The sequence below is a fragment of the Orycteropus afer genome, unplaced genomic scaffold, assembly GCF_000298275.1.
Source record: "Orycteropus afer afer isolate SDZICR_OR568_19922 unplaced genomic scaffold, OryAfe1.0 scaffold00294, whole genome shotgun sequence".
NCBI lineage: Eukaryota > Metazoa > Chordata > Mammalia > Tubulidentata > Orycteropodidae > Orycteropus > Orycteropus afer.
Window position 1 is genome coordinate 2467428 of NW_006921881.1, and position 21972 is coordinate 2489399.

Consider the following 21972-nt stretch of genomic DNA (forward strand, 5'->3'; position numbering starts at 1 on the left):
AAATTGTCCCTCAAATATGATGGTGAAATTAGGAGACTTCCAGATAATCAGAAACTAAGGGAATTTGTTAAAACCAGACCAACCTTACAAGATTTCTAAAGGGAATCCTTTGAACAGAGAACCAAAAATAGCAAATAACAACCGACCATTAATACACAAGATGACATAATCCAGAAACCACAGCTATGGCCATATCCAAAGTAAAATAAGCTTACAAGATTATAAACAGGGAACCAAAGACATCAATTGGCAAGTGAGGACAACTACAAACCAAATGGAGGGAAAATACTGTGTAGTTACAGAACTTCTAAACGGTGAGGAAGTCAAGACAGTTGCAAGATAGAAAGGACTGTTGTAATCTTGGGGAGAAAATAATAAATCACAGGGTAACCTCAAAGAAAAATGATAAACCGTCATATCACAATAAAAAAAGAGGACAAGTACAAATACTCAGCAAATACGAAACAACAGCAACAAAGGAAATGATAACATGATTCATAAACATAGTGAGCTCAGCACAGAAAATAATATGGAACAAAGAAACCAGGGACACCATGAAAAACACATAACAAAATGACAGCAACAAATTCAAACTTATCATTAATTACCCTGAATGTTAATGGATTAAATGCATCACTCAAGAGACAGAGAGTTGCAGATTGGATAAGAAAACAAAATGCATCAATATGCTGTCTACAAGACACACACCTTAGAGACAAAGACAAAAATAGACTAAAATTCAAAGGTTGGAAAAAGATATATCAAGCAAATGGCAACCATAAAAGAGCAGGAGTGGCAATGTTAATTTCTGATCAAATTGACTTTAAGACAAAAACCACCATATAAGACAAGGAAGGACATTATATAATGATTAAAGGATCAATTGAACATGAAAATGTAACCATAATAAATATCTATGAACCCAATGAAAGAGCCCCAAAATACATAAATCAGACTTTAAAAGTGTTGAAAATTCAAATGGATGACTCACAGTCATAGAGGGAGACTTTAATATACCACTTTCAATGAAAGATAAAACAACCGGAAAGAAACTCAACAAAGATGCAGAAGAGCTGAACAATACAATCCATCAACTTGACCTTATAGACATCTACAGAGCACTTCACCCAATAACAGCACAATATGCATTCTTTTCCAGTGCACAGGGAACATTTTCCATAGTAGACTGTATGTTAGGCCATAAAGCAAGCCTTAATAAATTTGAAAACATTGAAATACTGCAAAGCATCTTTTCAGATCAATGTGCTATCAAATTAGAAATCAACAATAGGAAGATCAATGGAAAAGGAGTAAACACATGGAAACTAAACAACATCCTCCTTGAGAAAGACTGGATAAGAGAAGAAATAAAAATTGAAATTCAAAAATTCCTTGAATCAAACAAGAATGAAAACATACCAAAATCTTTGGGACACAGCAAAAGCAGTGATCAGAGGCCAATTAATAGCACTCAATGCACATATCAAAAAAAGAAGAAAGAGCCAAAATCAACACTTTAAACCAACATCTCCATCAGTTAGAAGAAGAACAGCAAGAAAAGCTTACAGTCACCAGAAGAAAAGAAATAATAAAGATTTGAGCAGCAATCAGTGAAAACAAAATAGAAGGGTAATAGAAAAAATCAACAAGACCAGAAGTTGGTTTTTTGAAAAGATCAATAAAATTGACAAGCCACTGGCAAATTTAACAAAATAATGGAATTGCTGGATCAAATGGTATTTCTAACTTTTTAAGGAATCACCATACCGTTTTCCACAGTTTTATCATTTTACAGTCCCACCAGCATCATATGAGAGTCCATCTTTTTGTATCCTCTCCAGTATTTGTTATTTTCTGTCTTAATGAAATTTCTAATTGCTCTGGTGAAGTGGTATCTCACTGTTGTTTTGATTTGCATCTCTAATGGCTTAATGATTGCCAACATTTCTTTTTGTGTTTGTTGGCTGTCTTCTTTGGTGAAGTGTCTGTCCAGTCCATGTCTTCTGCCCATTTTTTAATTGAATTGTTTGTCTTTTTTATGTTGAGGGGTTAGATTTTTCTGTAAATTTTAGAGATAAGTCTCTTATCAGATATGTTGTTGCTGAATATTTTTTCCCAATCTGTAGGTTCTCTTTTTAACTGTTTTGGAGAAGTCTTTTGATATACATAGAATTTACTTTTTAGAAGGTTCCAGTCATCTAGTTTATCTTCTGCTGTTTTTGTATTTTTATTTATGTTTGTTGTTCTATTTATGCCATATATTATGGCCCCTATGTTTGTCCCTATTTTTTCTTTGAAATTTATACTTTTAAGTTTTATACCCAATTCTTCGATCTATCTGGAGTTAGTTTTGGTGTGTGGGTGTGAGGTATTGATCTTGTTTAATTTTTCTGAAAATAGATATCCAGTTTTGCCAGCACCATTTGGTAAAAAGACTCTCTCTTCCCCATTTAATGGATTTCAGCCCTTTGTCAAAGATCAGCTGACCATAGGTTGATGGATCTATTTCTGGGTTCTCAGTTCTGTTCCACTGGTCTATGTGTCTGTCATTGTATCAATACCACGCTGTTTTGACTACTGTGGTTGTATAGTAGATTTTGAGATCCAGGAGTGTGAGACCTCCTACTTTGTTCTTCTTCAGTAATGCTTTGCTTATCTGAGGCCTCTTTTCTTTCCATATGAAATTAGTGATTGTTTTTTTCCATATTCTTAAAGAATGCTGATGGAATCTGGATTGGGATTGCTTTGAATGTATAGAATGCTTTGGGTAGTATCGATGTGTTCACAGTGTTCAGTCTTCCTATCATGAGCATGATATGTTTTTCCATTTATGTAGATCTCTTATGGTTTCTTGCAGCAGTATTTTGTAGTTTTCTTTGTATAGAACTTTTGTGTTCCTGGTAAGATTTTTTCCCAAGTATTTTATCTTTCTGGTAGCTATTGTAAATGGTATTGGTTTCCTTATTTCCTTTTCAGAGACTTCCTTGCTGGTGTAGAGGAATCCAACGGATTTTTTATGTTGCTCTTGTGTTCTGCCACTATGCTAAATCTTTCAATTAGTTCCAGTAATTTTCTTGCTAAGTCTCTTGGGTTTTCTATGTATAGGATCACTTCATCTGCAAATAGAGAGTTGTACTTTTTCCTTACCAATTTGGATGCCTTTGATTTCCCTTTTTTTGCCTTATTGCCCTGGCTAGGACTTCCAATACAGTGTTGAATAGAAGTGGTGAGAAAGGGCATCCTCGTCTGGTTCCTGTTCACAAGGGGAATGAATGGTTTTAGTCCCTCTCCACTTGAGAATAATGTTGGCTGTTGGTTTTGCATATATGCCCTTTATTATGTTGAGGAATTTCCCTTCCATTCCTGTTTTCCTGAGTTTTTATCAGGAATGGGTGTTAGATTTTATCAAATATCTTTTCTGTATCGATTGATATGATCATGTGCTTCTTTTCCTTTATTTGATTTATGTGATGGATTACATGGATTGTTTTTCTAACGTTGAACCATCTTGCGTACCTTGTATGAATCCCACTTGGTCATGATGTATTATTTTTTTAATACATTGTTGGAGTCTATTGGCTGAGATTTTGTTCAGGAATTTTACATCTGTATTCATGAAGGATATTGGTCTGTTGTTGTTGTTATGTGCTGTTGAGTCGTCTCTGACTCATAGCGACCCCTCTTTGGGTTTGTGAGGGGGTATCTCAACGGAAGTAGATTGCCCAACCTTCTTTCCAAGGAGTGGCTGGTGGGTTTGAACGAACTGCAGACCTTCTGGTTAGCAGTCAAGTGCCTTAGGCACTACACCACTAGAGCTCCCGTTGATTTGTAGGTTTCCTTTTTAGTGGTGTCTTTGGCTGGTATCAGGGTTTTGCTTGCTTCATAAAGTGAATTTGGGAGGATTCCATCCTTTTCTATGTTATGGAATAGTTTGAGTAGGAGTCAGCTCTCCTCTGAATGTTTGGTAGAATTCTCCTGTGAAGCCCTCTGAGCCAGGACTTTTGTTGTTAGAACTTAATCTCCTGGAAGGAGATAATGGCTATGTAAATATGTAATGTCATTTGTGGTTAAGTGCTCTTAGGAGATACAAAGCAGTAAAGGAAGATGGAGATTGACTGTGGGACATGGCAGGGTGAGGGATAGCAGCACGGTATTTTTGTTGGCGTATAGGGAATAAGATGAAAGTAGGGCAGACCTGCATTAATTGAGGGAGGGAGGGATCCAGGCTATCTCTGGAAAAAGACTGCTCCCAGCAGATGGAACAGCTTGTGCAAAGCCCCAAGTCAGGGAGCAGCCAGTGTACAGTGGTATATTGAAGTTGTAGGTAAAGTGCTAGGAGATAAGTCAGAAATGTAGCCAGGTCCTAGAGGATATAGGACTTTAAGGAGTCTGGATTTAATTCTGAAGTATGATGGGAAGCCATTAAAGGGTGGAGGAGTGATGTGACAGGTATACATTTTAAAAAGATCATTCTGGATGCCAAGTGAAGATGGGCTAGCAAAGCTAGGAATAGAAACAGAGATGTGTTAGGAGGCTGCTGCAGGAAGTGATTTGTGAAGATGAAAATGAAAGTGGTGTGTAGACTTCAGTTTTATGGATTTCACTGTACATAAATTATATTTCAATAAAATGTATTTAAAAAGAAAAGAAAGTGGTGTGTAGAGAAGATGGAGACAGGAACCTGGATACCCCTGTCTCTCATCCTGGAAATAAACCCTAAATCCTCTTTTTCACTTCTTTCCATATTATGTTCCTGCTGACCTCACTTCTCCATTGGCCTTGTCCTCCTTTCCTGACTATGGACACTAACCTCCACCACTCCTGCCCCTCATCTGTACCTGCTTCTCTACTCCTCACTTTCCAGGATGATTTTTTTCTAGGTAACTAGGTAGGCAGGAGCTCTGGTAGCATAGTGCCTAAGGCACTTGATTGCTAACCAGAAGGCTGGCAGTTCAAACCCACCAGCCACTCCTTGGAAAGAAGGTTGGGCAATCTACTCCCATAGTGATACCGCTGGGAAACCCAAGGAGGGGTCGCTATGAGTCAGGGCCTACTCGAAAGCACATAACAACAACAACAACAGGTGAGCAGGGTCTTGAGGTGACTCTATTTAATTATCTTCTCTCCCAGGTGGTAGTGGCAACGAACATCGCTGAGACATCCCTCACCATTGAGGGCATCATTTACGTGCTGGATCCAGGATTCTGTAAGCAAAAGAGCTATAATCCTCGCACAGGCATGGAGTCACTCACTGTCACACCCTGCAGCAAGGTCAGCCTGGGTCTCCTTGGGAACAGGGTTTCCATGGGAGGAGGGGTTAAGTCTCTACAAGGAATGTACAACTCAAGACAACAAATGTGAACCCTTTTGCATATACAGTACTGAGTTGTAAGGGAAGGCAAACGTGGGTATATGGATGGATAGATAGGTGGACAACCTAAATGATTAGGTATGTCTATGAAATGGGGAGTGTATCCAAGATCTCTGGTAGCATAGTGGCTAAGGCACTTGACTGCTAACCAGAAGGCTGGCGGTTCAAACCCACCAGCCACTCCTCGGAAGGAAGGTTGGGCATTCCTACTTCCGTAGTGATACTGCCTTGGAAACCCAAGTAGGGGTCGCTATGAGTCGGGGCCGACTCGATGGCAAACAACAACAACAACAACAACATCCAAGATCATATATAGGGTTGGCAGACAATGGTCCTGTAAGTTTATGTGAATGATCAGAATTCCCAGGTGTATAGTAGAGCTGACAAGGGGCAAGGTTGTGGTCACTGTTTGGTCACAGCCAGCTACCCGGAGGGACTGAGTAGTTGAACCTGCGGGCTTGGGACCATCGTCACAGGGGACATCAAGCTCAATTGGCATAACATACTATACAAACATTGTTCCACCTCCTACTTTGGCGAGTAGCGACTGGGATCTTAAAAGCTAACAAGCTGCCATCTAGATGTAACGATGGGTCTCTCCTTGTCAAGAGCAAAGAAGAAAGAAGAAAACCAAAATTAATGGAAACAATCAGTCCTAGTGCTGGTACACCATCCGATCTGCAACCTATACAACTATGAGACCAGAAGAAGTAGATGGTGCCCAGCTACCACTGTCATCCACTTGGAAGGGATGTAGGAGATCCTGGATAGAGAGGGAGAACAACGTGGAACAAAACTCAAAATCATTTGGAGGAAAACAAAAAAGGTGGGGACCAGGTTTGCTGGTCCAATAGAGCCTGGTGGAACCACTGAGACTATGGCCCCTAGCTACCCTTCAGGTCTGGAATTGAACCCACACCTGTGGTTTCCAGCCAAACAATGTACAGGCATATGAGTTAAACATTTACCTCAAGTAGACACACGCCCTGGAGAGAACAATCATGGGAGAAGAAAGGGCTACTTATGCACAGGGGGTCAGCTCAGGGTGCAGGAGAGTATGGAGGGATGGTCACTGGGAAGAGGTAACTATGGGGAGGAAGTGGGAGGGGAGCTGTTGCATTGTGGTAAACTGTGGTCAATGACATGAGACAAAGTATATGTGAACTGCTGTATGGAAAGTGAATGTGCTCTGTAAATCTTCACCCAAATCACAATAAATTAAAAAAAAAAAGGAATGGAGCTCTGGTAGCATAGTGGCTAAAGCACTTGACTGCTCACCAGAAGGCTGGCGGTTCAAACCCACCAGCCACTCCTCGGAAGAAGGTTGGGCAATCCTACTTCCGTAGTGATACTGCCTTGGAAACCCAAGGAGGGGTCGCTATGAGTCGGGGCCGACTCGATGGCACATAACAACAACAACAACAACAACTCAGAAGTGGGGTGGGAGTTTTCTAGAGGATGAGGAATAATCGGTCTATATCCCAGATTGAGTGTATAAATGCTTCCCTCTCTTTTCCTTTACCAAATTGTCAGCTGGCCTGTCTTTCTTTTGTGTAGGCCTCAGCCAATCAGCGGGCTGGCCGAGCGGGTCGGGTGGCTGCAGGCAAGTGCTTCCGCCTGTATACTGCCTGGGCCTATCAGCATGAGCTTGAGGAAACGACAGTGCCCGAGATCCAGAGGACCAGTCTGGGCAATGTTGTGTTGCTCCTTAAGAGCTTAGGTAATTGTGGTACCCCAGTCCTGAGGGAGGAGGGAAGTGGTGCTAGAGTCACTGGGTCCTGTGAAGAGACTGTCTTGATCCCCTCACATCTTTTTTTAGGGATCCATGACCTAATGCACTTTGATTTCCTGGACCCTCCACCGTATGAGACCCTGCTGCTGGCTTTGGAGCAACTGTACGCTCTGGGAGCCCTCAACCACCTTGGGGAGCTCACTACGGTGAGATAGGAGGGAGACATGGGGTACGGGACAGGATGAAGAGGTCACGCGTGGCTCTGGCAACCCTTAGAATGGTAGAGGAAAACCTGGCATTGTTTCACTTTCTTCTTAGTCTGGTCGGAAGATGGCAGAGCTTCCAGTGGACCCCATGCTGTCTAAAATGATCTTAGCCTCTGAGAAGTAAGCTCCCTTCTGACTTCTGCCACTTAGTATACAAACTGGCCATACCTCTTTCTATTTCTGGGCTTCTGTCTCTAATAATAATAATTTATTATTGGAGAACTTACTGCCCCTTTTGAAGCCCATAAGAGTCAGTAAGATCCTGCCCTGTCCTTGATCATGATATCAGATCGGGACGACACAGAAAATTCAGGGGTGTAAAAGAAAGTGGAAGATTTTCCATTTGTGAGGGGTGCTGATTGAGGGCTGATTTTGAAACTTTCCTCGATGCACGTAGTACACACCTTCCTACTGCAGAAGCTTTCAAAAGTCCCTGATCCCTTCCTACCTTGCCCCCCCCCCCACTTCCATGGGTATCACTCCTGTGTAACTGATCTACAACTCCCACCTCCTTGACCCTCAGCTGCCAGTGCTGCCACCACCAAAATCTGTTGCCCTACTTGTAGCCACCTGAGGAAATATTACACAATGATCATTTTTTTCTCTGTTTGTTCTTACGTCTTTTTTCTTTGAATGCTCATGCTGTTCCCTTCCTGTCCCAGGTACAGCTGCTCAGAGGAGATCCTGACAGTGGCTGCCATGCTCTCTGTCAACAACTCCATCTTCTACCGGCCCAAAGACAAAGTTGTCCATGCTGACAATGCCCGTGTCAACTTCTTCCTCCCTGGAGGGGACCACCTGGTTCTACTCAATGTTTATACACAGGTTACTGGGATTGGATGAGTGGAAATGAAGACGATATGGGAAACTGTAGTTTTACTGTATTATGTAACTCCTCCCTTTTTTAACCTTCACAGTGGGCTGAAAGTGGCTATTCTTCCCAGTGGTGCTATGAGAACTTTGTACAGTTTAGATCAATGCGTCGAGCCCGGGATGTGCGGGAACAACTAGAGGGGCTCTTGGAGCGTGTGGAAGTTGGTCTCACTTCTTGCCAGGGAGACTACATCCGAGTACGCAAGGTCAGCATTTCTTCAGTCTACTGCTCTCCACCTAGTGTCTTCCAAGGAGCAAGCTTCTCAGAGGTTGAGGAGTATGCAGTAGTTCCTCCAGCCTAATAATGTGCCCTGTCCCCTGGTGGAAAATGTTGTCCCCTGGTGGAAAATGTTTTCCCCTCAGGCTTTTTCTCTCCCAGATCACTGAAGGTTGGTTCTCAGTGGGTTCTTCATACAGTCCGTAACTTTCTAGTTCCCCATAAGCCTAAACTAAGAAAGTAGTGCAATAAGGCTTTCCTGATGTCTGGCTTTCCCATTGACTTTCTTTCCTGTCTGCTCTTTAGGCCATCACTGCTGGTTACTTCTACCATACAGCACGGTTGACGCGTAGTGGGTATCGCACAGTGAAACAGCAGCAGACCGTGTTCATTCACCCCAACTCCTCCCTCTTTGAGGAACAGCCACGTTGGCTGCTCTACCATGAACTTGTCTTGACCACCAAGGAGTTCATGAGACAGGTGAGTATCCCATCTGCTGCTCAGACAGGCAGAGATTATGTGGGGACATGGTATCCTGGCAAGTTATGAACCCAGTTGCAAGTTGCTAGGACTGGCAGAGAAACCGGAAAATACAATTTGGTTCAAGTAGGATAAAATAGAAAGGTATCTTTTCTAATAACTATCTTAACATCTTCTAAGATCAGAATACTATATACTGGTTCAATAAGTACTGTTTTTAGTGTTGGAGCTATAATGATAAACAAGGCAAATGAGGTCTCTGTCCTCATAAGGCATACTTTACAGTGTTTAAGGTCCAGGCTTTTCTTAGTGGTAATATACTTGGCACTTTGAATAACACTCTGACCCTAAAGATTGTATCAAGTAAAGGTGTCTGTCCTTCCTGTTATAGTAGTAAGAGCCAGGCACCTTTTCCCCTAGCCCTGCAGTCAAAGGAGAGAGAAGAGAACTCTTTTAGGTCATACATACATGAGAATCTAGGTTGGGAGGAAGGGACTACTACTCATCTTTTCACTCCCCTTTTAGGTATTAGAGATTGAGAGCAGTTGGCTTCTGGAGGTGGCTCCCCACTACTATAAAGCAAAGGAACTAGAAGATCCCCATGCTAAGAAAATGCCCAAGAAAATAGGCAAGACACGAGAAGAGCTAGGGTAAAGAAAACAGAATATAAGCAGACCCTGACTTCTGTACGTTATTTAATATCTATTAAATAAAATTATTTTTGGAATAATGCTTGTGGGAACTTTTTGGATTCAAAGAAAGAAACTGGAATATGAAAAATCTATTACATATTCACTTTAGTTTTATTATTTACAAGTTAAATTATACAGCAGCTTTACACAGCATGAGATGGAAAGAAAGGAAGGAGACAAATAAGGGGAGGAAGCTGGCTCCTGAGACTCTTGGCTGCCTCCATCCCCTTCTCTTGTGCGTTACAAAGTCTTCAGTGCTGTCCTCCCCCCAGTTCTCCCTCAGGCCTTAGAATACACATGTAAGCTGGGTTCTGGTTCTGACAGCCCCAGGGCTCCCAGGGCTCCCACTAGCAGCTTCTTCACAGGTGTTGGGGGTGAGTGTGAAGGCATCAGCTGCAGGGAGAAAGGTTAATGCAGGATGAGGGGCAGTTCTCAGATGCTCTACCCCTTCACCCCACCGTCATCCCCAATGACCCCAAGACTCACTTTATCTAGGTGATGGCGACAAATGAGGCCACTGGAATTCAGGAAGAAGGTAGAATAGGCATCGTAGGTCCTGGGGATGGGAGAATGAGAGGCTTACTGAGGAAGAAAGTGACTGACTGGTCCCAAAGTTTAGTTCAAGCATTTGTTTAAACTAACAGTTCTTAAATTTTGCTACACTTTAGACCATCTTGGAATTTTTTAATATCTTGAAGCCCCGATTGTGTCTAGCGCCAGTTTTTTTTTTTTAGATTTCTAGGTCATTCCACCATGCAGCAAAATTTGAGAAGCACTGGTTTAAACACACAGTTTTAAAGGCTGTGAGTCTTAACAATTTTGGTGATTTGACTCTGCCAGAAATGTATATGGTACTTTAAATAAAAGCTGTGAGGCTCAACTCTTAACAGGAATTTTCATTCATGCAGTTAAGTATCTGAGAACCTGTCATGTGCTAAATAATGGACATGAAAAAATTGAAGTTCAGAGATTTCCTAATATACTCAAAGTTCCTATTCTTTTTGTTACGTTAGACTAACAGACATCCCTGCCCTCAAGGAGATCATAGTCAAGTCACGGTAGATCAGGGATTATCTGGGAGATGAGCTTATCATGTTCCTAAAAGAGACTAGGAAACTGATTATAGTTTGGGTCCTTTCTCACTTCTCTCTTACCGGTAAAGTTCGTCCTTGTCACGCTTGTAGAATCGCAGAAATAGCATGTGGATGGGCAGCCCCACGAGCCTCCAACGGGCTTGCAGGGTCCAATTTTCAGGGTGGCGGGTCAGTTGTAGAACCTCCAATCGAAGTTGTGCAAAATAGTTCCAGGCCAGGAAACGGCAGAGGGTCAATGATAGAATGTACCATGCCCGGCCCCTGTGAAGAAGAAAGGCCTCATGAAGGCAGAGACGAAAACCAAACTAGTTTCTGCCAAAGAAATGGAAACAGTTGTGAAAAGCAGCCTAGGACCTTTGGGAAGTGAAAAGGGTCAAGTATATAGCATTGAGCCCTTTCCTCCCCCAAGGTCCTACCAGTGCCCCGACTCTCACTTGGTACGTATGTTCAGGATCTCATTGATGAATTCCACATCTGATGAGTAGAGTGTGTAGTCGTGGGAATAAAGGAAGAGGTTGGGAAGCTAGGTGAAAGAAGAAGGTGTCACACTCATGGCAAAGACAAAAGATGATCCTATTTTTCAGTTTTCTATGTTTAGTGCCCCCTCACTTCAGTGAAAGGTCATCTTGTCCCATGTTTAACCTCTCCTAATCCAAACTGAGGAGCATCTTTTCCTCAGAATGTTTACAATACATTATGCCTTGTGGTTCCATGAAAGAACCCAGTTAACTAACCCCCTATTTCCATTATTACCTACATTCCTCCCACTGTGGTAGAAGACCACTTGCAAACTGACTTACCTCTTGTCTCAGTCTTTCATACATGACTGCCAAGTGCTCCTCCATATTGGGATCCCCTGATGGAGTGGCAGGGGAAGGGTGGGCAGTACCAGGGGCTTGGAAGGGTATCAAAGCCCCAGGATAGGGGCAGGGAGGTTGTCCCTCAAAGAGGCTTCTAAGCCCTTCCAGGCAACCCCTGTGCAACTCAGGTCCCAGTCCCTCCTCCCCATTTCCTGGAGGGAGAACCACCCATGGTGAGTTGAGGGCCTCGACCTGAGGGAGAGGTAGAGGTAGTGGGGGAGTCTGAGGAAGTAACCGAGTGGCAGGGCATGGGGGTGGGGGAGACCAGAGGATGGGAGAAGATGTAGAAGTGGTTGTTGTGGAGTGGGGCCAAAGTGGTGGGAATGGTAGGGCCCATGGAGAAAGCTGGTCCTGAGGAAGAAGAACAAAAGGGAAAAAGAACTTAGGTGCCTAATGCCTCTTCATCCAAATTCTGCTCATTAATTGCTTCCTGCTCCCACCTACCAAACCAAAACCAAAGCCACTGCTGTGTTGTCAATTCTGACTCATAGAGATGCTATAGGACAAAACAGAACTGCTCCATAGGGTTTTCAAGGCTGTAAATCTCTACAGAAGCAGACTGCCTCACCTTCTGTGGAGCTAGCTGCTGGTGGGTTCAAACCGCAGATCTTTTTGATTAGCAGCCCGATGCTTTAACCACAACACCACCAAAGCTCCTACGTCTCCTGACAGGAGACGGATTACATACTAGAGGAAGAAAGGAATGGATTCATCTCCATCTCTACTGAAAACAGGAGGAAACAGTTTCCTGTTACACAAAAACCTTTTATTTTCATTATTTTTTGTTGTGATTTGGGTGAAAGTTTAGCAAGCAAATCATTTTCCATACAGCACTTCATAGACATTTTATTTCATGACACTGACTGCAATTCCCCACAGTGTAACAGTTCTCTTCCCACTTCCTCCCTGTAGTTACCTCTTAGCTGTGTCCTCCTTTCCTAAGCATTTCTGTCCCCACCCCAGGTTCACCCTGTGCAAACACTGCCCTTTTGTTCTCCCACAATTGATGGCTCTAAGGAGTGTATCTACCTGATGTAAATAGAAAAAGAACCTTCTGAAAACATTAACAAACCCTCTTACATCTGCTTAATATTTCCGTGGTTTTAGGGGCACTTTTATTTTTCCTAGCAAGAATCCTATTACAAGAGTACATGTTTGCTGAATGAACCAAAAAAATGAAATAATAGACTTTACTGTACCGTGGATGAAATTATGTGGCCTACAGCAGGAGAAAGGGGATTAAAAGACAGGAAGCCAGACAGAGGAAGTCAGTCACAGGGACCCAGGTGGGGGGGATACGAGAGGTCTCCAACAGCAGGACAAACTTGTCTGTCGGTTTGTCCTACTGTGGTGACATGCAAACGTGAGTTTTGAGGCTGAGCCTCTGGTGTTTAAAACCCAGTGAGATGCACCTGGTGCATAGGTAACAGCCCAGTTTATAGACTGAGACAGACTAGGAAGAAGGAAGAGGCCGTCCACTTCTGAAAGAATTGGCCAGGGAAAACCTTATGAATAGCAAAGAAACACTGTTTGGTACATTACCTCGCACCTGTAGGTCCGTTTAGGCTAAAAGGCTCGCAAAATAGGACTAGGAAAGAGCTGCAACATCTGAGTAAGAAGGGACCATTCCGTGGAGAAGGATGTCATGCTTGGTAGAGTGGAGGGTCGACGAAAGAGGGGGAGGCCTTCAACGAGACGGATTGATACGGTGGCTGCGATGATGGGCTCAAGTATAGCAGGGATTGTGGGGCTGCGCGGGATCGGGCAGTGTTTCGTTCTGCTGTGCATGGGGTTGCTATGAGTCGGAAACGACTCGACGTCACTTAACAACAGCACAACTCTGATTAAGTCTGTTAAGCAAATACTATACACAGAAAAGAAAAGGAACTAGGGCAATTTTTAGTTCCAATTTTACCATATAGCCCTAGGCACTCTCATTCCCTATTCCTGCTTCCTATAAATTAGGAAGACAATGCCGCACTGAATTATTATGAGGCATATACGAGATAATGAATACAAATAAAATTTTATTAACTTGTAAAGTAGTACATAAATGTAAGCTACTCTCAACTCCGGCCCCTCTGAAAGACACAATCCCAGGAGACAGTTAAAGGATAGGCTTCATTTTCTCTGATCACCGACACTGAAACTGCGACTAGGAGAGGTCAAAAATCAGACCTTATCTGAGTCCCGCCGCTCCCAGAAACCCACGGGGTCTTACTCCAGGGAAGGCAGGCGGCCGAGCGGGTACCTGTCCCGACGGTGTCCCCGAGACGCCGGCTCAGACAGGGGTGTGACCATCTTGCCTGACGGGCACCGGGGCCTGAAACCAGTCACCCAGGCCGGCCTGGCTGCCAGGACCGCTAACCAGGTGGAGGATGCGCGGGCTGCGGAGCGCAGTTCGCAGGTCAGGTGGGGGCCAGGGGCCTCCTGGGCGGTGCCGCAGCCGGGCTACGAACCTCTCCGCCCCCTTACTGTCCTTCAAATCACCTCCAGCTTCAGATAACTGCAAACTCGGTCACAAAAGGACGCGCCCAGTTGACTGAGCCTCGACACCGACTGCCCTCTCCCAGACCCGCGAGAACCGACATCCCGCGAGCGCCAGGGCTCTGCGACCCTCGCCCCTTCACAAACCGCAGAATACAGGTGGAAAGGGGCGGTGGGGCACTGGTGCGCCTGCGCGGAGGCGGGGCGCGCTCTGCCCCCACGCGCCGGCTCTGAGAAGGGTCTCTCCCCGCCCCCTCTCTTCACCTCTCCTCCCTGTCCGCTTCTTCTTCGCTCTTACCTGGGGTCGAACTTGGTAGGCGCGGAGGCAGGGGCCGAGATGTCGGGCCGCCCCCCGGCAAGGCTGGTACATGATCTTCCGGGAGTGGAGAGAGCGCCTCCCGAGTCTGGCCTCCGGCCTCCTCACAGGGGTGAACGCGCCCCAGAGCCGGCTTCTTGAAGGGGAAAGGGGGGGGGGCGGGTAAGAAGCTGAGGGGAGGGAAACGGAGATGTTGCGCGCTTGCGCACTGCGGATTCCAAAGAAGGGCTGAAGCGCTGTTTGCAGCTAGGGCGCCTGCGCTCTCCGTATCCGTGTTTGTCTTGGAGCGCCTGCGCAGTAAATTAGCTCCGCGGAGACCTGCATTCCGCCTATGGCGGTTGCGCAAAATTTTAGCGAAGATGGGACTGAACGGACAGGTGAAAGTCAAAGAGGGAGGGGATTGAAATAATAAGCCTTAGAATAGCTCCCGTGATAAAATAAATACCTTTATTACTCTTATTAAAAAAAGATACAAATGATTAAAAGGCTGTTGAATGAATGAATGAACACATCCATATACGCGTGGGGCTTTGGCTGTCTCTTGTAGTGAGGGAAAAATAATACTGTCTTTGGCGGTATGGGAGGGAACTGCGGTCACCAAGGTCTTGTGCTGCGACCTTCCTGCAGGTTTCGAATGAACCTGGCGTTGAACATGTTCCCACCTACTGTCCAAGTAGGGGCAGGTGGTGCCTGGACCTGTAGGGGAACTGTGTGCATGTGTTCCTCCCCAGAGCCGTCCTGTGAGGGGACCTGCTCCTCATCGGCAGACCTGGGAGGTGGATCTGCAGACCTGGGAGGTGGAGAGGGGGTTATAGTACTAAACAGGTAATTAAGATCACAAACTCCTCCACTCTAGATTTTAAGTGTCAAGTTTTGATGTAAAGGAGGACATGTGATGAAGCAAGCGAGAAACACTAGTGTGTCCAAATTTGAAGCCTCTCAAGCACAGGAGTTGATCTTATGGGGAGAGGCTTGTAGGATGTTAGGTTGATTTTGTGGGAGGAACTGGTGTCCAGTTGAAAGACTGAGGAAGAAGAAGTGGTTGAGTGCTGTTAGGAAAGGAGTTATAAGAAGGTGGTGAGAGGCATAGGTTGTTAAAGCTGGTAGGGGAGTGGTTCAGGCCTCACCTATTCTCTGTTTCCTGTTCCCCCTGCTTCAATTCTTGCTTGCCTGTGGAAATACCAAGCATGTGCATGGGAAGGCAGGAGTGGGTAGTAAATGTGCCCTACTTGATTTGTGGGTGAGGGGTGAATACTTACCTGTGTCAGGGGATGAGGAAGTGAACCCCCCATGGCGGCTGTAGTGGCAGCTTTGGGCTACCAGCCCTGGGGGAGTTCCCCTGCAGAAGAAATGGGAGATGATGGGGAGAGGCTACAGGATGAAAGATGGGTGGGTATGGAGAATTTAGAGGAGAGGAAGAAAAGGAAGAGCACAGGAACAAAGAGAAGGGGGTAATTATCATTGCTATAGGGTTCTAATCTAAGCTGTACTCCAGAAATGGGGAGGGAGCTCATTCAATGCCCCAAAATTTTCTGAAGCAGTCCTGCTTTGTTGCTTTATTCTTTTTAGTTGAAGAATGTGTTAAATGTATGGGTAAGTGTGATCCAAATCATGCCATAAAAACAGACTCACACATAGGCGAAGATTTTGTTGGACCAGGTGCTTTGACGTTTGGTTTAGAAAATATGGTTACCTTAAGTATAGGATACCTTAGACCAGAGGGGACTAGGGAGTGATGAGCTTAAATTTAGAAGGAAAAAGGAAGGAGGCTTTGGCATGGCGAGAGACTGCTGAAGCTCAATGGAGAAAAGGGATTGTTTGGTGAGAGATCCAAGGGTTTAGAGGGGGAGGGAGGAGGAAATTCCATAGTAGGAAGAGGAATCCAGGGAACAATCGGGAGGCAGCTAGTGGATCCCAGAGATATTGATAAACTGTGACATCGCTGCAAGAGCTGGCCCACGGTAGAGGGTAGAAGTTACTGGGGAGAGCTAGAGATTTCTGGAGGGAATGGGGGACTAGATACGGAAGCCAACACCGTGAGAGCTGGTGATTACACGAGAGGAGATGTGCAGAATCCGCAGAAGATCAGCAATGAAGATGGAAACAGACTCTGGAAGAGGGACTCAGGCTCCTCAGCAGCAGATCTGCAGATCTCAGAGAGGGTCAGAAACCCTGAGATCCCTGGGAAATAAGGGGGTGACGCACAAAAGAGGCTGAGACCTTGAGTTGGGTTTTTTTTTTTTTGGATGGTTCTTTTTGTTCATTGAAAATGTTAGTTTAAAAAACACAAAAGGATTCACACTTTATTTAGACAATACTGAGCAGGAGAAGAAAAGGGAGGAGCGAGTGGGAAGTGAGGGAGATCCTGCTCCCAAGGATTTGGGGGGATACTGTTAGGGGTACTTGATCTACCACACATTCAGAGGGGAGAAAGGGATAAGGATGTATCTACATCCTGGGTATGGAGCAGGGAAGGAGGTTCTTGCTATGGAGAAAAGAAGGAAGCCAGAGGAAGAATCGTCCCTCATCATCTCAAAACCATCTCACATGACTGAAATACATCAGCATCTAGCTACTGGGGAGGGATGGATGCAACAGGGGATTCCAGATCTAATAGATCCTTGAAATCAGGCTTATCTTTTGCAACATGGCCAAGAGTGATCCCAGAGTGCTTGCTGGGATCTACTGCCAAGGAATAAACTCCCTCAGAGAATGGATCTGGGGGAAGTGGTGGTGTCAGTCTCCTATAGAGACCCCAAGCCGATTATCAGCTCATACATATATAAAACACATGGAAATGAATAGTTTGGCAATATTGAGTGGATCCCTTTGGGGAGCTGGTAATTTCTGAAAGTCCCTGTCCTGCCTAATTTCCGCTGCTCTGAAGCAGAGCTTATTGGCTGGCATGAGCAGGCTGAAAGGACAAGTGTGGCAGGCAGCACAAAGCAGTATTAGAGCCCCCGGTAGACACTGGAGGAAGAATATGGGATTTATTCCATGGACAAGACTCCTTAAAAAACTTCCCTGGCAGAGAAGGCCCTTAGACCTTCCATGGTGTTCTAGTCTAACAGCAAGCAAGAGTGTGCTTCTCTGGGCAATTAGTATGAGCCACCCAACTAAGGGGTCTGGCAGCAGACTGGGCTGTCTGTGGGGAGTGTCCAGAGCCCAAGTTAGGAGAGAAGGGGTGCTTTCTGTGGTAAGAAAAGCTGCAAAGTAGTAGGTCATTTGGGACCCTGAGGGACTTTGTCAGTTTCTCTGAGTCCTAGGGGATGCAATTAAAGAGTGGGCCTGGGATTCTCAGGGGAGGAGGTCTCTTCCCACCCCAGGTCTCTCAAAGAAGAGGGGGCTAGCTGTCTGTCAGTATCGACTCTCATCAGAGCGGGGAAGGGAGCTGTGGAAGGATGTTGTGGACAGGATAGGGGGAGAGGGAAAATGGGGGAGAGAGAAAAACAGAAAGAGCAATCAGAGGTGAAGAGAAAGTTAGGGAGAGAATTAAAGGAGATGCTCACTTCCCTGTCTGCTGGGATGGGCTCTTGGCACACTGGCGTTGACATGAAGCCACTGGCTCCCCAATCTGTGTCCAAGGCACTGCCCCTCCCTCAGCAAACATTAAACGAAGACTTCTCCTGTCTTAGAAGGCACAGTTTCCCCCACCCAATGTATATCTGTGTTCTTACCCTATCACTATCTCCTGACTCTTGAAAACTAAAGTCCTTGGGCTACAAAGAAGTCCTATTCTGCTCCTTCACTATAACCTATTTCCAGATGACTTCCTTTTTTTCCTGAAAAGTATCAGGACTCCTCAATCCATCTACCCTACTGGTTCAAGGCTCTGACAGGTCCCAATGCTCTTTGCCATTTCTCACTCCCTCTTTGACAGGCTGGAGACTTCCTAACCGTCCTATTACCTGGTGCGGCGACGCTGGGCTGGGCTGCCCCCAGGGTCAGTAGCAAGCAGAAGGCGAGCGGTAGGATGTGGGGGGCAGAGGCGCAGGGACCGCAGCAGTTCCTGCTCTGGCACAAAAGGACGGAGGGGGCCCCGTTCTGGCGAGTTTCCCAGGCTGCTGGAGCGGGGGGGTGGGTGGGTTGGAGGTGTGGTACGGCGTGGGGCCCTGTTTAGTGGCCACGGAGGCTCCACAGCTACCTTCAAAACTGGAGGAAAGGGAGAGTGAAGAACAAGATAAAGAAGAAGAAGACAGAGAGTCGTGACAGCAGAAATGAGAGTTAAAAAAAAAAAGAGAAGAGAAATCAGTCTCTTTAGAGAATACTAATCCTTCCCTAGGGCTCCCTAAGCATTAACTTCCCATGGGTTCAGGCCCCTCACCTGCCCTCCCTCCCCACAAAGCCCCTCTTACATTCTCGATCACTAGAGGAGTACGGCTTAATGTCTCCCTCTGCTCTCTTGGGTGGCAGCTTCCTTGCCGGAGCTGGTAGTGGAGGGAACACAGGGGAGGTCAGCATTAGGAAACATACTTTGTACCCATCCTCCCTGCCACAATCCCCCCAGAAACCCAAACCTTTGTTCCCTGACACCCAGTTCCTCCTGGGCAAGGAGAGTAGTTCAGCTCCATCGCAGAATCAGCTCTGTGGTGATGCCAGCCCACCAAAAGGGACTTTAGGGGAGATACTGGAGCACTTTTGAGGAAAGCCAGAAGGAGTAGGCCAAACACACAGTTGAGGGAGAAAGATCAAAGGGGAGACTGAGGGCCTGGGAGATGCAGGAGAAGGGCACCCAAGGGGAGTGAGCTCTTACTGTCAGTGGGTGCTGCCAGGCCCCCCTGGGATTCTGAGGCTGTGGAATGGTCCCAGCCAGGTCAATGAGGACCCTGGGTCCCTCTAGATGAGATGGACAAAGCCCTTGGTTAATCAGGAATTGCTTTGGAGAGGTTGGGGGATGTTGGGGGTGGGGCAGAACCTCTCCTCCCTGTGCAAAGATGGGAAGAGTTTTTTTTTTTTTTTTTTTTTTTAAGAAAGAAAAAAATGTGGACACCTGATAAAGAGTTATCAGAGTAAATGGGAGGATGATACTATACTATACATAAAAGCAGCCTCCCCTCTCACTTCTATACTTGCTCCCATCCTTCCCTCTCAAGAGGTTCTCTATCATCCGTGGCAAATGAGTGACTTCTCAGCTAATTCACTTAAGCTTTACCACCATTACTCTCCCCTGTGGACCTAAGTCCTGTGCTGGCACCCGCACAAGCCTTGTCAGTGCTCACTCCCTCTCAGAGCCTGTAAGTCCTAGAAGATGGAAGCCTAGGAAACCGAAGTAAGTCATGGATAGAAAGTGCCTCTCAGTGTCTGACATTGGTAGATGCTAGTTACTTGCTAACAGTAGTCTTTGGGTGGTGGGTAGTCCCCATCCTACCCATGGAAGAAAGTAAGAGCTAGCCAAAGAGCCAGCTTGGGAAGGAGGTACTTCTGTGTGAGCGAGCACTACATAGCCAGCAGAGGGCTGTTCTTGTCCCCTTTGGGATGTAGTAAGGAAGAAGAGGGAGTGGGGCTCAGCTGAGCAGGGAGTGTTATGTATCTCTGTGTGTAAGGATAAGATGCGAACCTGGAAAGCATTTTGCATCTCTTATGTTTGGTTTTTCCAGATCAACTTTGGTTGGAAATGTTATAAAATCCTGGTAAGTTATTTTCCCGAATGAATATTTAAACATTGGACCATTCATGTTATGCCTGTTGCCTGTTCTATGACTAGAAATAGAAAGGCTGTTTGCATTTGCCTGTCCCTCAAAGGCTGAGAGAAACCTTAGAGGTTTACAGAGGAGCATGACTCTGGGCTATTTTGATGGAGCTGAAGTAGCAAGAGGCCCCACCAACATCAATTATCAAATAGGCTCTCAATGAACTTGCTTAGTTACAAGTCTTGCCAAGTTTAAAATGCACTGAGCTCCCATGAGAGCACAGGTAACCAGGTAATGACTGCTGGAGACTTGGGTTGCTTGACAGTTCTCCAAAATTGCCCAGGTGGCACTGTACTCCCCGCTGCCTTTAGAGTGACTAGCTATCACTGCACTATGGCTCCACCCATTCAATGCAGGTTTACCAGCAGGTATGGGATCCACAGCAGCACGAGCATGTCGAGCTGCCCTCAGAGAGGAAGCAGGGGGCCCTGTGAGGAAGGAAGGGTTGGTGCCCCTCAGTGAGGGGGCCAGTGGGACCAAGAGTCCACTTCCTTGCCCTCATCCCAACTACATGACCAACAAAAGGTGAGACAACTTACGATGTTGATGGGCAAAGAAGCCTTCAAAGATCACAAAGTTGTTCACCTAGAAAATGAAACAAGTAAAATACAGTTGTTCATTCAGCCACTCAGTATATACTTAAGTATAAATTCTGTGCTAGAAAAAAGCACAGTAGGAGAAACAAAAAGCAGTCTTCCTGTCCTTGATGGCAGACCATCAAAAACCCAAACCTTAAATAACATGAGGAACATAAATTAATGCCACTGAACTACACATGTGAAGACTGCTGAAATAACAAGTATTTTCTTACCTATATATTTACTATAATAAAAAATAAAAATATACCCAGACCCTGACAAGTTGATCCTAAAATTCATATAAAAATTTCAAGGCACCTCAAAAAGCCAAAACAATCTTGAAAAGGAACTGCAAAGCAGGGGGACTCACCCTTCCCAATTTCTAAACCTACAAAGCTAAAATAATCAAAACTGTGTGGTACTGACATAACGATAGACATGTAAATGAGTAAAATTGAGACTCCAGAAATAAACCCACACGTTTAAGGTCAACTGATTTTCAACAAAGGTGTCACAGCCATTCACGAGGAAATCTTTTGAGTAAATAGTGTTGAGATAACTGGATATCCACATGCAGAAGAATGAAATTGGACCCCTACCTCACACCATATAAAAAAATTAACTCAAAATGGATCAAAGACCTAAATTTAAGAGCTAAAGCTATAAACCCCTATAAGGAAAGGATAGGGGTAAATCTTCACGACCTTAAATAAGGCAGAGGTTTCTTAAATATGACACAAATATAAGCAACAACAACAAAAAAATGGTATATTAGACTTCATAAAAAAAAACTTTTATGCTTCAAAGGACATTACCAAGAAAGTGAAAAGACAGCCCACAGAATGAGAGAAAATATTTGTAAATAAGGTATCTAATAAGGATGTATAAAAACCAAACCCAATGACATCGAGTCACTTCCAACTCCTGGAAGACCCTCAACGAGATGGAATGACACAGCAGGTACAACAAGTTCAAGCATGGCAATGATTATGAGGATGGCACGGGACCAGGCAGTGTTTCATCCTGTTGTACACAGGGTTGCTATGAGTCAAAACCAATTCAATGGCATCTAACAACAAAAAGGGATGTAATATCTCAAATATATAAAAAGCTCTCACAACTCAGCAACAAAAAGACAAATAATACAATTTAAAGATGGGCAAAGTAAAGGGCTTAAATACCTAGAAGACATGCAAATGGCCAATAAGGATGTGAAAAGATGTTCAATATTATTGAAACCAAACCAAACATACTGCTATCAAGTCGATTCTGATTCCTAGTGACCTAAACCCCATAGAGTTTTCAAGGCTGTAAAT

The 21972-nt window shown here is 45.0% G+C and overlaps 3 protein-coding genes across 3 annotated transcripts in view; 1 reads left to right on the forward strand and 2 right to left on the reverse strand.

Moving 5' to 3' along the window:
• The window catches only part of DHX16 (DEAH-box helicase 16), a 22030-nt gene extending 12437 nt beyond the window's left edge, over window positions 1-9593 (forward strand). The window contains exons 13-20 of the mRNA XM_007951403.2: window positions 5131-5271; window positions 6929-7091; window positions 7191-7309; window positions 7422-7489; window positions 8032-8194; window positions 8287-8448; window positions 8766-8939; window positions 9465-9593. Of these exons, the coding sequence (XP_007949594.1) occupies window positions 5131-5271; window positions 6929-7091; window positions 7191-7309; window positions 7422-7489; window positions 8032-8194; window positions 8287-8448; window positions 8766-8939; window positions 9465-9593 (1119 nt within the window). The remainder of the gene's footprint in view (window positions 1-5130; window positions 5272-6928; window positions 7092-7190; window positions 7310-7421; window positions 7490-8031; window positions 8195-8286; window positions 8449-8765; window positions 8940-9464) is intronic.
• A 317-nt stretch (window positions 9594-9910) lies between these two features.
• On the reverse strand, window positions 9911-14442 carry CUNH6orf136 (chromosome unknown C6orf136 homolog). The gene is made up of 6 exons (XM_007951404.2): window positions 14371-14442; window positions 11526-11936; window positions 11160-11248; window positions 10786-10986; window positions 10118-10187; window positions 9911-10024 (listed from the first exon to the last, which is right to left on the reverse strand). The coding sequence occupies exons 1-6, from the start codon at window positions 14440-14442 to the stop codon at window positions 9911-9913; spliced, it is 957 nt and encodes a 318-aa protein (XP_007949595.1).
• A 540-nt stretch (window positions 14443-14982) lies between these two features.
• Window positions 14983-21972, reverse strand: part of ATAT1 (alpha tubulin acetyltransferase 1) — a 20207-nt gene continuing 13217 nt past the window's right edge. The window contains exons 7-13 of the mRNA XM_007951405.1: window positions 20618-20663; window positions 20441-20506; window positions 18744-18815; window positions 18297-18540; window positions 15648-15727; window positions 15516-15558; window positions 14983-15157 (exon numbers count right to left, since the gene is read on the reverse strand). Of these exons, the coding sequence (XP_007949596.1) occupies window positions 14983-15157; window positions 15516-15558; window positions 15648-15727; window positions 18297-18540; window positions 18744-18815; window positions 20441-20506; window positions 20618-20663 (726 nt within the window). The remainder of the gene's footprint in view (window positions 15158-15515; window positions 15559-15647; window positions 15728-18296; window positions 18541-18743; window positions 18816-20440; window positions 20507-20617; window positions 20664-21972) is intronic.